Consider the following 16,739-nt stretch of genomic DNA (forward strand, 5'->3'; position numbering starts at 1 on the left):
GCCTTGTCCTCCAGGGGTTAAAAATTGCCTTTTGTTTTTTATCTCCCCAGCCATGGCACAGACAAGTTGACGCTCACTCGTCTGAATCAGTCCTTAAACTGCTTAATAGCTGTTTTTTTTATATAATGTACTACAAGTATTGCATCCTTGCTTGTGGAAGTGATTCCAATTACCTGTGGTTTCCTACCTTTCTCCTCTCTGGTTTATCTTGTAGTCTAGATTATCTGTTGCTGAATACACACTGAGTGATTTTAGCAGAAAAAAATAACATTTTTGGGGGGGTTAAACGATCTATATCATGATTTCTTTTTCTCTTGCAGTGCTCATTGGTTTTTGGCTGTCATTTGTTTTCCTGGCCTAGAAGAACCAGTGTATTGTCCTAACCGGTACTACCAAGAGACTAGTAGTCCATCCGCAGGCATTGCACAGACTGAGGAAACTCGCACCTCTGCTCCTTCTGGTGACCCACAAACCTGTTTACAAGGTGGTTCTTCTAAGTCACCACCTAAGAAAATGGCCAGTAAAAAACAAACTCCTGCTTCAGGTGACACAAGCTCTGGGACGGACGATAGTGACAGCCCGGGGAACAGACAAAGCCATTGTGTAGGAAGGCACAGCCTCAGAAAGAATGATCAAGGACCTAAAGAGTCTGATGCCTCTCTGAAATCTCCATTTCCACAAACGGACTCTTCTGCTAAAAACGTCAATGGCATAGCAGACGAATGTAAAACTCCATTAAAGCATGTTGGTGAGTATTTATTGCAGGTAAATCCCTAAACACCTCCTGGATAAATACGCTTTCTTTCTTTTTTTCTTTCTTTTTGAGCATGTACCCAGCGAAACATTTGCATTGATTTATTATATTACTGTCTTAAATATTACACTGTGTGATAGATTTGGGCATCTATCCAGACACTTCTTGTGTCAACAAACCAAAGCCCCATTGTAGTCTGGTAAGCAGGACTTTTAGCGCTGGGCTTGGTTACACAGGGATGTTCCTGGTGACACGCTCTTTAAGCCATCTTTTACCAAACCCGTTTTATTATTCTCTGATGTGGCATGCACAGTGCCTTTCCTGCATTTCAGTGGGAACCCTTTCAGTGTAATCCAGAAATCTCCAGATTAAAGGGCTTCTGTCACCCCACTAAAGTGATTTTTTTTTTTTGGGCTGGTGAAATTAGTTATATTGCGATATATGACAATATAATTGTGTTACTTACTTTGATCCAGCAGTTTCTTCAAAAAACGAAGTTTTATCATATGTAAATTCGGTCTCTACCAGCAAGTAGGGCGGCTACTTGCTGCTAGCTGCAGCAGAAATCCGCCCTCTCGTCGTGTTGATTGACAGGGCCAGCCGGGATCTCCTCCTCCGGCCAGCCCTGTCGGCATTTCAAAAATCGCGCGCCTCTGTTGATTCGGCGCAGGCGCTCTGAGATGAGGAGGCTCGTCTCCTCAGCACTCCCTCAGTGCGCCTGCGCCGATGACGTCTTCTATTTCGGTGATGTCATCGGCGCAGGCGCACTGAGGGAGTGCTGAGGAGACGAGCCTCCTCATCTCAGAGCGCCTGCGCCGAATCAACAGAGGCGCGCGATTTTTGAAATGCCGACAGGGCTGGCCGGAGGAGGAGATCCCGGCTGGCCCTGTCAATCAACACGACGAGGGGGCGGATTTCTGCATGCAGCTAGCAGCAAGTAGCCGCCCTACTTGCTGTTAGAGACCGAATTTACATATGATAAAACTTCGTTTTTTGAAGAAACTGCTGGATCAAAGTAAGTAACACAATTATATTGTGATATATCGCAATATAACTAATTTCACCAGCCCAAAAAAAAAAAATCACTTTAGTGGGGTGACAGAAGCCCTTTAAGGGCTCATTCAGACGGCCGTTCGCTGTCCGCAAAAATGTGCAGCCATTTTTTGCGGACAGTTCAGCATTTCCTTAACAAGTATAGGACATGCTTTATTTGTTTTGTGGAGTCATAGAATGGAAGAAAAGGACCCCATAGAAAATAGTTCTGCATCTTATCCACAAAAATACAGATCTGCATTTCTGCAGACAGCATACGGCGGTCTGGGTGGTGCCCTAAGCCAAAGTGGCTCAGCAGGGCACAGGGCTCCTGTAGTTTAGAGATTGGCATCGGCATGGAAATAACTCCTCTGCCAGGTAGTGTTGGCATAAAGTGTAACTATATCAGATAACCAGCAGAGGGCGTTATTTCCAGGCCTGTACAGACTGGGCATGTTCTAATTCAGGGATCAGCAACCTCCGACACTCCCAACTGTTCAGAAACTGCAACTTAGACAAACAGCCATGCATGCTGGGAGTTGTAGTCTCACAGAGGCGATGTCATTGTAGAACATTTCACCAGTCATTTAAATACCAGAGAAAGGGAGGTGATCAGTAGATGTCGTTCAATATTTGCTGCATGTTATTGGATCTTACATTTTTGAAAGAATAGATTTTGGGCTTGACTGAGCCAAGTCGCTTTGCTTCTGACAGTACCATCACCTGACTGCCATAGGCGGCATTTTTCCAGATATGTAGCATGCTGCATTATGTCCAGCACTGGCACTTGTGGGGGCTACTGTGAGTACGGTTTTAAAGAACATTTCCACACTTCAATCTCAATAGGCCCCAATTGTAATATTCATTCACATTACGTGATGTATATTTATAGGTTTGAAAACTAAACCTGATCATTCCTATTAGATTGCTGATGATCAAACACTCACTCGGCCGACAGCTGTCCCTCCCGACCCCTCCATACACATACAGGGCGAGGGGGGAGTTAAGCCTCTAGTAGCTGCTTAACTCCCCAAGAATAAAAGGAAATCCAACAGCCTGATCCTTATCTCCTCGGACACGTGCTTTCAGGGAAGAGTTGGCAGTCCTCCTTATGCATTTGAGTATCATCTGAAATTGCAGGGATCAGCTGCCATTAGGAGTCTCGGTATAGATTACCATACACTCAGAACCTTTGTGGGTCCATAAGAGAGGGAATACTAATGTACGGAGATGACCGTGACCTCTTTGGAAGCAGTGTCTTTTCACTTCTCCAGCCATCACAGTGGTTTCTGGGGGCATTGTAATGTAAGCACTAATAAAATGTGCCGCTTTCTCTTATCCCACCTAGATGGCTTGTACAGAATACAGATGAGCTATAGCGACTCTCCAGATGACCAGAAGAAAGGTGAAGAGGAATTCATCGATTTTTCTGATGATCAGGACAATCTGGTAGGAATGACCTTCTCTGGCACATCTTACTGTTATTTCTTCATCTGGCCGTAAATAGGAGTAACATCTCAGGCCTGCACAGATTTACTCCTCATGTTACCTTTCGCTATAAGAACATTGTGCAGCCATTTTGGTTCTTATTTAAATTGGTGTTCATTTGCTTCATAGCTATCCTGGGAACATTGTCATTGGACACTTGAGCTTATGGGCTTTTAGATAAAGTTATGTCGGTGTGCCTTTACCTCATGTAATCTTTATATTCCTCTTCAGTTTGTAGTGGGTGGATTTGTCCTTTTGTTTCTTATGTTTTTGTGCTGTTTTTTAGGTGGGTATGCTGTCTTTTATTCCTTGTATTTAAAGGGAACCTGTCACTGGGATTTTGGGTATAGAGCTGAGGACATGGGTTGCTAGATGGCCGCTAGCACATCCGCAATACCCAGTCCCCATAGCTCTGTGTGCTTTTATTGGGTAAAAAAAAAACCGATTTGATCCATATCCAAATTAACCTGAGAGGAGTCCTGTCCCCGACTCATCTCACGTACAGGACTCATCTCAGGTTAATTTGCATGTGTGTCAAATCTTTTTTTTTTTTTTTACACAATAAAAGCACACAGAGCTATGGGGGCTGGGTATTGCGGATGTGCTAGCGGCCATCTAGCAACCCATGTCCTCAGCTCTATACCCAAAATTCCTGTGACAGGTTCCCTTTTAAGGCCTCCTGCACACAGCAGTTGGGCGGGCGTGGCCATATTGGAGCCTGCAAACGGTGGGTCGGCAATCCACGGCCGCCGGCCGTGTGCACCATCCATCACGGATGCGGACCCATTCACTTGAATGTGTCCGCAATTCCGGACATGCGAAACGGAGTCGCGGAACACCAGAAGCACTACGGAGTGCTTCTGTGGTGTTTCTTTCCGTTGTTCCGCACCGCAAATAAAGTCATGTCATATTTTTTTGCGGTGCGGACAGACCACGGACCCATTCAAGTTGAATGGGTCCGGCCCGCTGCACGGATGTTGCCTGTGCACTGGGGACCGAATTGTGGTCCCAATTAACGGAACGGCCGGACAACGGGCGTGTGCATGAGGCCTAACTTTGAGGACTGAACATTTGCATTTATTAAACAGAGTTGTCTGGGCTTTTTAAGAAATGTAAAAATAACCAATACCTACCCATTAAATCTCCAGCCGCTCCAGCACCACTGCTGACTGTCTGCAGCAATGACATATCATTCATGTGTCTGCTACATGCAGTCGCTGGTTTCAGTGGTCACATGTTGTAGATGCATGCATCACTGCTGAGGCCAGTGAATGGTGGCCATATGAACGGTGTACTTGATGTCGCTGCTGCTGCTCCGACAGGGACCACTAGAGTGGCAGAGGATTTAACGACAAATTCCTTTTACACTGCCTGGCCCTGTCAATCAAAGTGGAGATGGGGTGACCGTTGCAGAGAGAGCTGAGCCTCTAGGTGTAACAGTAACGCCCCCATTGCTCCTAGAGGCTCCTCTGCATATATTAAAACGTAATTTTCCTCAGAAATGCGGGCTCATATGTACCTGGGACCAACACAGATGTCTTCAGCTGCCAAGCGCACATGTAACAGCTCAGCCAGTTTCACAGGTACAAATCTGCTGGCAGATGCCCTTTAAGCATGTTTATTTACAGTCGTGGGCCTCTCCGTATAGTGTGTTGGGTTTTCTATACAATAATAAGCTTCCTTTCCCTGTTTTTGTTATGATGGGTCCCATACTATTCTCCTTTTTCTGTAGGATGAAAGCAGTGATGATGGTGGCCTGGCTGATGACAATTTCACATCAGAAGCAGGAAAATGGCATCTCAAACCTCTACTCTGCAAACAGTAAGTGTTCGGCACACTATACAGTTGGATTAAGCTGAATGAATGGCATTTTTACTTTTAGAAAATTAGTGTTTTGAGATCCACAGACTAGATCAGATCATTGCTGTTATATTTCAAAAGTGTACAAGACGTCCAGTGGGCTACATTTACTAATCTGAGTGCACCTAGACCCTGTTGTAAATTGCACCAAAATTTCGTGCATTTTGGCACATCTAGCCTTAGGCCCCTTGCAGAATAGCGAGTGTCATGCTGCCGGGGTCCCATAGCATTACATTGATTTATGATGTTATGTAACCCTTGCAGTTCTGGAATGTATTGGATGACACTCACAACATTATGTCAGGGTCATCTAATACATTCCAGAACTGTAAGGTTTACATAGCAAGGGGCCTTAAGGTGGCCATACCCATAAGGTTACAGTCGACCGACTGTCGTTTGATAAAAACTAATGCGAACGAGCGATCACCGACGGCAGGCTCTTGTCTGCTGAAAATTCAATCCACCATACTGAATTCAGCCGATCACACATTGTGCTCAAGCACCAGGCAGTCTGTTTTTATAAATAATAAAAAAACAGACTCTCTGGTTGGAAAGTTTTTAGTTGGTGGGATTGTTCATATGAATGATGCCATGGATTTCTGATTGGCCGCAATGTGGCCAATCATTATCTCAAATGTATATTAACAACGCAGAATATAGAACCTGTTGCGATTCTCATGAAAAAGAACGCTCATATGCACAGACCCTTTGAAATGAATGTGTCACGGATAGGGATGAGCGAATTACTTCGGATGAAGTTGATTCGCATAAAACTTTGTTTCAATACTTTACGGAGCGAGCGCTCCATACAGTATTAGAATGTATTAGCGCCGATGAGCCAAATTTATTACTTCGCGAAGTTTCACGAGACTTCACGTAATAACTTCAGAAATTGATTTATACTGTAAAAAAAGCTACCATTTGGAACTGAACTCTAGTTCGGGAAATGTTTTTTTACAGTATAAATCAATTTCTGAAGTTATTATGTGAAGTCTCGCAAGACTTCGCGAAGTAATAACTTCGGCTCATCGGAGCCATTACAAACTAAAATACTGTACAGAGCGCTCGCTCTGTACAGTACTGAAACAAAGTTTTAAGCGAATCGACTTCGTAAGTTTCCTCCGAAGTCGATTTGCTCATCCCTAGTCACGGATTCAGTGCGGGTGCTATGTGTTTACTTCACGCATCGCACCCACATGGAAAACTTGCTTGTGTTGGCCTACACCAGCCAATAGTTAGTATAGAGTCAGTGCCCGCTCCACATTTATCATCCAGTCTGAGCCCCTGTGAGAAGTCTGGTGCAGGTCTAGACAACCTGTCTGCATTTACACCAGCTTTAGGATTAGTACATCTGCCCCAAGGTGTTTTCCAGAAGAATTATCTGTAGTGAAGGAGGTCTGTCCAGTAGAGATCAGATAAGCTGCCTGTAATGAGCGCCAGGGGGCGGGATGGCAAGTTGATTGCCACTCAATTACTTATTTTTATGTTTATGAGCAATCATTAGTTTCCCCCCCTCCTCTCGTTCATTAAATATTATTGTTGGCAGCACTTCCTCTGTTTGTGCGATCAAATGATAATTTGGATTTCCTCATAAAAGATGCAATCAGTTGATAAATAAGCAATTGACCGTTTACGTTTGATCGCTGGACGTGATTACACAGTGCAGAGATCCAGCATGATCACCAGTCCATATAAAAGGCGGACTTCTGTTTTCAAGTTCGGCGTACAAGGTTCGGGATATCTAAGAATTCTGCTATGGATTCCACAACCACTGACCATAAGTTATGGTCCATGGTAGCGGAATCCATAATGGAATTCTTAGATATCCTGAACCCGAACCTTGTACGCTGAACTTGAAAACAGAAGTTCGCTCAACACTATTCAGGGGCTCAGCTAGATATGTTGGCTTTCCAAGCAGATTTGTGAAATCTCACCACGCACATAGAGAGGTGTTCAATTCATAGTTAACCCTGGATTCTTTACAGACTGCTCTCTGTGCTGAGATACAGTCAGATTGATCGCTGATCCTCTGGCAAGTTGATATCCTATATACTGTATAAAGGGCACCCATTGGATATCTGTGGTCATCTAGAGATTTTGCAGGCTCTTCTGTGTCTTGATTTACTGCATCCCCTGAGAAAGGAGTGTTTAGGCTACTTTCACACTCGTGTTTTGGGCGGATCCGTCATGGATCTGCAAAAACGGATCCGTTTGTATTATCTGTAAGATAGCCAAGACGGATCCGTCATGAACTCAATTGAAAGTCAATGGTAGACGGATCAGTTTTCTATTGTGCCAGATTGTGTCAGAGAAAACGGATCCGTCCCCATTGACTTACATTGTGTGCCAGGACGGATCCATTTGGCTCGGTTTCATCAAGCAGACAGCAAAATGCTGCAGGCAGGTGTCCGCCTCCAAAGCGGAATAGAGACTGAACAGAGGCAAACTGATGCATTCTGAGCGGATACTTTTCCATTCAGAATGCATTAGGGCAAAACTGATCCGTTTTGGACCGCTTGTGGGGAAAGCCAAAACGCGAGTGTGAAAGTAGCCTTAAACAGAAGACGTCGGGCTGAACCCTGCATTGTGAGACGCGTAGATTAGGAGACCGAGCAGCCATAGGCTTAGTGGAATTTTCATTCCTCGCCTGGAGTTACATTATACGTTGAGTTTCAGAAATTGTGGTCATATGTTTTCTGCTTGTTAACAAACATATATTCCCTTTTGTGTTGTTGAGCTGAAACGTAGACTGCAATAATCCTACAAGAGGAAATACACAAGCATTGTATACAACCAGCATTTCTCACTTACTGTGTCTCCAGCCCCCGTGGCTCGGGGAACGCTTAATCTTGTTATCAGTGCAGCGTATTAATGAAAACTCATTGTACATCTGCATCTCGGGGAATCCAGCTGCTCCCCACCCATGCATTTCTTACTAAGATAATAAAGGTAGAGATTTACTGTTCTGGCATTGCCCAAAGATAATACATTCTGCACGAAGACTAACTGCTTTAATTTAACTGGGGAGGGCTGAAAACTTGTGCAGAGATGTTGCACTCTCAAACAATGACTTTGCTATTAGCACAAGCATCACTTTGTGCTTCCAAACCATTCGGAGAGTAAGGTAGAACTAGAGAACATCGGAAACTGTAATGATTAATCCTGGTGCCCAGCAGAATGAGAAGGTCATGGGGAATATGTTGTGTACTCTGTTGGTAACCATGAGGCTTGCCGAAAAATTCAGGGCAGCACTAAAAGATTGGTGTTAGGACCTATTGCATTTAAAGGGGTTGTGCCTAGTATGTGAGCAATCTAGGATAGAGGATAACTAAGTGCTCAATGGGGATCCGACTACTCGGACCCCCACCCTTCCTGAGAAAATGGATTCCATGTTCTTGTCCTGGTGGTGTGGCAGCGCTCCGCTATTTCCGGCCATTCCATGGAGAATGAGTGGAGCAGCAGGGTGCATGCTTGGTTCCTGGGATGGTCAGACCCCTACTGATCAGTCAGTTGTCTCCTACCTTGTGGTTAAGGGAATTATTTCATACTTGCCATAACCCCTTTAAGATAGGCTCATACTCCTTTTCCTTAGAACCCGTTTTTTCTCTGTCACTACAAAAAATCTATTTAATTCAACGTTATGACCTCTAAACAGCACTTCTTGGTTCCGTGAAGTCACATAGTATCTCATGATCCTTCTCAGCCAGTCAGCAGCTTCACAGACTGCACCACATGATCCTTTTTACGGTCCTTTAACATGGGAAGATTCTGCCCCTTAATGAGCATCGATCAGTGCTCATTGAGTTCCATTTACATGTGGCAGTCATTGGGAGTTTGGGGATGAATAATCAGTAATGCAATTGTTTGTTCCCATACAGTTTTCATTTATAGGCAGAGCATCCCATGTTTACATGGCGAGATGCGCTGCCGAAAAACAAAGATTTTTGGTGCCACACAAATGATTGGAAACGAGCCCTTCCGTTTTCTATCATCGGCCTGTGTAAAAGGCACCCCTAGAATGTAGTACAGTAGCACCTGATCGTGAAGTTCTCAATCCCACGTGTCATTATCCAGCTTCAAGGAAAACAGCCCTCTGCAAGAACATTTCAGACTCTCCTAGGATTTATTTTTTAATGTGTATATATAAACATATATATTTTTTGGAAAGAGGGTGCCAACTTGTGTGTGCTCACCACTGACTGACGCCCTGCTGTCAGTAAGTGGTGAGCACACGGAGTGCTGTCCGCATCTTTTGCGGCCCCATTGAAGTGAATGGGGCCGCATTGGAGCTGCGTTTTTTGAGAAACCAAACCACGTTTATGTGCATGTAGGCTAATTGAAATGTTTTTGACGTACAAGCAATTGTGTGTGTTTTTTTTTTTTTTTTTCACTGTTGACAACATTCTGCATCCAGTCCCTGAAGTGTTGTCACATTGTCCTTAGAGAGACCGCCAGTCTCTCCAGCTTGGCAACTGCTATATTATGTAAAGTATTGTGTCTTTGCTGGCAATTATTAATAATTAGGGGTTGGTGAAGCTTATTTGACTAGCTATCCCGAGTATAAGAAATTGCGGTTAACATCATAGTAATGTTCCTGTAAATAAGTTGCTCATTCAGTAGCCGCGATGTCCCTTTCTTCATACCTGGTTTTGGTTAGGCTTCTGGATAAGAGGTACTATAACCACATATATATTTGTACATACGTGCGCTCCTATGTGTAGCTAGGTGGATGAGTTTTAGAATTACGGCTGAACGCAAGAACAAAGGAGCCATCTCCCTCTTCGCAACAAAGAGGGGGGTGGCCCACTTATTATTTTTCCGCTTGAGGTAAATCATTTTCTGAGGGATCTTCCTTGTTGTTTTGTTCCCTGCAGACCATGTATACTGCTGATGGATTCTCTCAGAGGTCCTTCTCGCTCCAACGTGGTGAAAACATTACGAGAGTAAGTCAAGTCTTGGCTCCATTTTCTTTTATTCAGATCATGAATCCTTGTCCTTCATATGCTGACAGGTATTTCACTCAAATTTTGTTTCTCAGGTACCTGGAGGTAGAATGGGAGGTTAAGAAAGGAAGCAAGAGGAGCTTTTCCAAAGAGTTCATGAAAGGTTCCAACCCCAGAGTGCCTCAGCAGAACAACTTCAGTGATTGTGGGGTGTATGTACTGCAGTATGTGGAGAGCTTTTTTGAGGTGAGCTACTTTTATGGTAAATCTCAGTTTGATGAATAGCCCTTTTTATTTTTCTAGTTTATTCCTTTTAATCTTGTGTGTGTTTCCATCCAGAACTGCAATACAGTTTAAAATGTAATGCCATCCCCTGGAGATGATGATTCCGATAATACCTATGATTAAAACCTAGAACTATAGTAACACATTTTGTGTTCACATTCTATCTAGATCTTTCTACCTTACCTTAAAGGGGTTGTCTGAACCCAGATAATCTCTTCTATATTCACTTATGTATGAGAGGGGCATCTGAGCATTTCTTTGTTCTGATGCTCCCCTTTGCTTGGCTGCATCGCGCATCGCGAGCGCAATTGTTGTGAGCTGGTAAAGGAAATGCTCTGATGCTCCTCTCATACATAGCAAGGGAATACAGAAGAGGTGATACCCGGGTTCAGCCCTGAACCCGTACAACTTCTTTAAATTCGGGAAATGATAATGATAGTTCCAGAAAAGAAATCCAACGTCAGCATACCCTCGTCAGATGTCTTTTCTGGAACTGTGCTGGACACTTCATGTGGATCTGTTGGTTGGACAGACTGTTTACCTTTGCCGTTATCCACATGTGTGGAGGAAAGCTGTTATAAAAATCTATGGGATCTGATGACATTGTGAACTGTCTTTTCTTTCTATTGCTTTTCAATCCACTTCAGAATCCCATTCAGAGTTTTGATCTACCTATGAACTTGACCGATTGGTTTCCTCAACAAAGAATGAAGACTAAGCGTGAAGAAATCCGGAATCTTATCCTTAGTCTGCAGGAACATCAAAGCAAAGACAAGAAGGGACAGAGAGACCTTGGCATAACACAGGCCCCTCCACCAGAGGAAACAGAGCAGTTGATCAGAGAATTTGAAAGTGAATGAATATTTCATGTGTGGCATGCCACTCTGCCATCACGACAGCAAAGCAGACTTGTTTTAAAATGTATCGTGCTTAGATGTTTGAGTGGCGGACCTGCTCATTGCTCAGTCTGTGAATCTGAGAGCGAGCGTTAACCTCACCAGATTGACTGAGTGCCAGGACTGTACATACGGTAATAAGGCCATTTTTTCAGTATTTATGATTTTTTTTTTTTGTCCCATTCTTAAGAAGTGTTTGTCATTCTCTTAACATTAACTACAAACTCAAATTACACGTCAAATAAAAAGATACTATTTATAGGCTCACATTTTAATGTGTATTGTTATTTAGTATGGAATTTCTGTCTGACAGATGTATGTTATTATCGACATTTAGTGTAAACAGTCCTACTGAGATTTCATGATCTGATTTTTTTTTTCCTACCGTTTAACTGGTGGCCCTTAAGAGTCTATAAACCGAATCTGCAGGAAATCTCCACAAAGTGGCGAAGAACCTTAAAGGGGTTGTCCAACATCAAAGAAATTGAGTGAGTGCCTGGACAGTTTTTAAAAGAACAAAAAAAAAACACTCAGTCCCTCCATTCCATCGCCGCTACATCCATACCTGCTGATTCCTGACTCCACTGGACTGGAAGTGATGACTTTTCCATCACTGCTGCTGACCAATCAGTGGCCTCAGCAGTGATGCGTTCACAAATGGCACATGACTGCTGAAGCTGAGAACTCTTTCATTTTCTTACCTTTAAGGGTGGGGTCAATTTTAATTTTTTTTCAAAAATGCCAACATTTTCTTGAAAGTTTTTATGTCATTTTCTAAGCCACAGCCATGAGGGAATTCAAACTGAATGGGAAATATAAAGGAAGGACTTGGGCTTCTCCTTCCTGCTGGATCCACTTTTGTCTCATCCCCCTCCCCTCCAAAAAATAAATAAAACTGGTTCAGAAAAAGCTGTGTTTGTAAGCAAACCACTCTTTAGTTGGTTTCCCACAAATGATAGGTGATAATAGTCTGATCACTGCAATGGAAACCCTACAAATCACTAGCATGGGGGTTCCATGCCCCCATTCCTCCTGTGTGATCTAAGTGAAAAGGAGTTTGAATAGAATAGTGGCCAAGCATGCACTGTGCCACTCTATTCAGAGTCTATAGGACTGACTGACAGAGAGTAGGCAATGAATGGGGCAAATTCTTGAATGCCTCACTTCATTCAAAGACCTCCTCATTGGGGTCATGCAGTAAAGAGGAACTCCCGTTCTAGTTATTGTCAGGGTCCCAGTGATCAAACATTAATCACCTATCCTATGGATAAGTAATAAATGTCATTTTTTGGGGCTAATCATTTTTAAAGCAATTATGCAGTATTACAAAAAAAGGGTGTAATTGTTCAGAACCCGTTGCATGCTCATGAGGGCTGTTTGGTACTGCAGCTGTATGGGGCTGAGCTGCAATTCCAGACGCAGTCAATAGACAGACCTTTCTTTTCAAATTCTGGACAACCCTTTTAAGCCATTTCATTTTCAAAGTTTTTCTTCCTACATTTTCAGTTATTCTCCTGCTGAACTATTTTTTAACTTTTGTATTTTTATTGTTGCTGAGGAGCATATATTTTTAGGTTTAGGTGGTGATAAAATTATATAGAGGTTGTTGTTTCTAATGTGATTTCTAGATTATGCAATAAGAGGTCTATATTTTCTCATCTTTGTCTTATGAGATTTTGCTTCCGTTATTGATTTATTTGTATATTGTTCCTAGTTCATGCTTTCCACATTTGTCTCAAGTGACCTATATTGCCAGGTCCACAAACTGCTTACACACAAATGCCGCCATTATGAACACTGAGAAATTAGCCAAAGAATAATTAAAGAGGCCACTCTTTGTAATGGGACCTGCGTACCAAACTTACTCCTGTGCGTAGCAACTGCCATAGATTCAAATCTGGTCAGAAGGTGATGGTATAGTCCTCATCTGCTGCTTGCAAGACTAGAATGATTTTATCAACTGGTCCGGGACCCCCACTGATCACTAGAATTTGTGTCCCATGCCCTATTTCTTTTTTTTTGGAGCGGACTGAGATAGCTGAACACTTTACTCGGATATCTACATCACATACACTTTGAAGCAGCAGTTCACATGAATGACCACCACTCCATCCAAGCTCCTGTGGAATGGGAGCTCTGGATCCTCATTGTAGTTCAGACATTTATGAACTATCTTGTGGAGAGAGGAATGTTTTTCATGAGATAACCCCTTTAAATATATGGCCTCATTTAAAGTGTAACTGTGATTGCATTTTTTATTTTTAATGTGAGTATAAGTGTTTTTGTCATATACTTTACTTACTATATGTAAAGTCTCTGCTTAGCATCTCTCTAACTGAGGGTTGCTAAGGAGAATCCATCTCCTCATTGTACTTAAAGCTTAAGACGCCAGACAACTGTGTGATGCAAAAGAAGGCTGTTCAGCCTGCCCTTAGTCTCCCTGCCTCTGCCTCCTTACCCTAGCCGTGCCTCCCTAAATGTGTAATAGAGCTTGCTAAAAATGCTGTGCCCCACATCCTTTCAACCAGGTTATCTGCTGCTAACACTGGTTACTTACAGCAACCCCACCCCATCACCCTTTCCCAGCATATCTCTGATTACAGATGGGAAGATAGGGAGAGGAGCGAGGCTGCAGTGTAAATATACAGGAACATAGTATGCCTATTGTCAGCACTGAATGCTGCAGCCCTGCTCCTCGCCATATCTTCCCAGCGCTAAACAAAGACACGGTGGGAAGTTAAAGGGGACTGTCACAATCGGAACCCTCAGCAGATGGGAGACTAGAGGCAGGCTCAGAAGCCTCTGTATCATAACAGTAATCTGGCTTCCTCAGCGGTCTGTGGAATGCTGAAAACTAATCTCTTTTAATCTAATTTTTAGCGACCCTCAGAGTCTTGCTAAGGGGAGACTTTAAATACAGTCTTTGCAATAAAACACGCTCGCTGTCCCTACACATTAAATGAATATTAAATCACAGTTACACTTTAAAGGTGTTGTTGTCTAAGAAAATCTGAGACAGCCCCCTGAAAATAAATGACGACCCGCCAGCCCCTTACTTTTTTTTTCCCCAGCACTGTTCTCTGTGACGTTAGTCTGGTAATCCTGCTGCTGTTCACAAACTCCATCGGTGATGTGCCTAGAGATAGCATGTTATCACTGCAGCCAATCACTGTTCTCAGCTGTAGACTGATGAGGACAGTGTAGAGAAACAGTGGCAGGAGCACTGGAAAAAACGGTGAGCTTTTGATGTTTTTATTTTAAAGAGGACCTTTCACCTTGAAAAACATTGTGAACGAAGTATGCTGCCACGGAGAGCGTCGCCCGGGGATCTCACTGCACTTACTATTATCCCCGGGCGCCGCTCCGTTCTCCCGTTATGCCCTCCGGTATGTTCACTCTCTAAGTTATAGTAGGCGGAGACTGCCCTTGTCTTGTGGGCGTCTCCTTCTCCTAGGCTGCAGCGCTGGCCAATCGCAGTGCACAGCTCACAGCCTGGGAGGTATTTTAAATTATCTCAGACAACCCCTTTAAAGTGTAGCTGTAATTTCATTGTGTTTTCATAATACTTTATTGGAGAACAAACCTCAACTAGCGACACCCATCTGGACCTTGATTGCAAACTACTATCAGCAATAATACAGGAATTGCACAACATAGCCATAAGAATAATTCTCCAAGGGGAATTAAAGTAGTTGCTAAAATGGACATATCAGGAGAGGTTACAGGTCATGGTCAAGTTATGAGAGTATGAACACCTTCTGGGACATATTTTGGGCTAAAATAATTTTTTTAATAGATTTTTATGTATAAAAATTTTCAGCAGTTTTTGACAAAAAATGGTTAACTTTTAACCTAGCTGTGAGTATCTTACTTTCTCTTTGAGCCCCATCATCTGATAGCTATGTATAGCCCTCATCTTTGAACTACTAACAGCTCATAAACACTTATTTATGCCATATTATCAGTAAGAACTGGGCTATGGTGAGTGTTTATAAGCTCTCCGATCAGAGCTTCACATTAGCTATCCGTTCTACAGAGAAAGGGGCTGCATTTTTTTTTAAAATAAAGGCCAATTGAATAATTATTTTAGCTCAAAATGAGAAGAATGCAATAATAAAAAATAATTGACCCCAAAGGTGCCCATATCCTTTAAGAATAAAGAAGTGCAGTCACTATAAAGCACCAAAGTGGGCTAATGGAAATGTTAAGTGTGTTTATAGCATATTTCACAAACTTTTCCTTATCTCTTCCAAGTATGTTATATGATCTTTTCAAAGTCTCTCTAAACAATGAACTTTAAAAAAAAATGGTCCTACCCTAAGGGTGATTAATTGACATGGACGCCATGTTATACTTCTGTGCCCCTAAGGCTAAAATGAGCTAAAGTTTGTGTGGTGTGCCAAAGCTAATGTGTTCCTGGCTGTAATGCCGATTGAGAAGTGAAACCTCTAATCCTTCATATACCGTGTGTACTTGTATCTGTTCTGTATGCTAGTGGTGCATTGTGGAAGGTTTTTCAGTGCCTTGCATCTGCTTTGTCATCTCACAAGCTGTAGACTTCGGCCATCCCAGCCCCATTCCTGAGGAGATGCCAAAAGTGCTGAAAAGGAAGCAATTTCATGCTGTTCTGTAAATCTCTGTACTGTTCACTTTGAGCTGGTAATACGTGAAGTACTGTAGTCCGATATGTATATTACAAGCAGTTTCTCATCAGAATTCTGTTCCATTCACATTGGTTTCTTTGCTTTTTTATTTTTTAAATCACATCCTCTTGGTCATTGTTTTGTTGGACGACTTGTACTCGATGCTTCTTAGACTGAAAATGATATACCGTGTGTGTATATATATATATAATTTAGTTTGATCTAGGTATTTCTTCTATAATATGTATTGTTTGGTCAAGGGATGAGCCTTTATAAGGTTTAGAGATCTTACCAATACGAGAGGTTTTGCACAGACAGCCGCATCTGCTGGATGAAGTAGGGTTTTTGTTTTTGAAGCCCCTACTTATGAGAGTGCTCATTATTCCATATCTCGTATATTAATTTACTTTTGGACTTGTTATATAAATGTATACAGAATGCTGGAGTGCTTAGTGTTTTTCACATTGCATAGCTTTTTTTGAGCCTACTTTGTTGTTAGTTCTGTAATAGGTTAATTCTATAAATAACATATTTATTATTTTTGAAATAAAAATGCTTCCAAAATATGAATGTTAATTTATTGTACTGCATATTTAATAATGTTTAACTCTATATTTGTACTATAAGATACCAAAGAAAAGAGGAGGTCTCTTTACATGATACAACTCATTCTTTTTATTTTTTACCCAGGTTTAGCTTTAAAAATAAAAATTGAGCAACTGCACTGTTAAGGCCAAGTTCACATCACCATTTTGTTTTCTGTTCTTCTGAGAAAGACTAAATTAAAATGGGTCCTTTCTTTTAAGCATCCACTGTGCCCATTTTGTATTAGTTTTTT

The 16,739-nt window shown here is 42.3% G+C and overlaps 1 protein-coding gene across 4 annotated transcripts in view; it reads left to right on the plus strand.

Moving 5' to 3' along the window:
- SENP6 (SUMO specific peptidase 6) overlaps nt 1-16,465 on the plus strand; it is an 84,793-nt gene extending 68,328 nt beyond the window's left edge. For all 4 annotated transcript variants that reach the window (XM_044289048.1, XM_044289050.1, XM_044289049.1 and 1 more), the window contains 6 exons: nt 321-748; nt 3,135-3,235; nt 5,007-5,095; nt 10,009-10,077; nt 10,173-10,323; nt 11,010-16,465. In XM_044289048.1, coding sequence (XP_044144983.1) covers nt 321-748; nt 3,135-3,235; nt 5,007-5,095; nt 10,009-10,077; nt 10,173-10,323; nt 11,010-11,222 — 1,051 coding nt within the window. In that variant the 3' untranslated portion in view covers nt 11,223-16,465. The remainder of the gene's footprint in view (nt 1-320; nt 749-3,134; nt 3,236-5,006; nt 5,096-10,008; nt 10,078-10,172; nt 10,324-11,009) is intronic.
- The last annotated feature ends 274 nt before the right edge of the window (nt 16,466-16,739 follow it).

Source organism: Bufo gargarizans, chromosome 4, assembly GCF_014858855.1.
Source record: "Bufo gargarizans isolate SCDJY-AF-19 chromosome 4, ASM1485885v1, whole genome shotgun sequence".
Taxonomy (NCBI): Eukaryota; Metazoa; Chordata; class Amphibia; order Anura; family Bufonidae; genus Bufo; species Bufo gargarizans.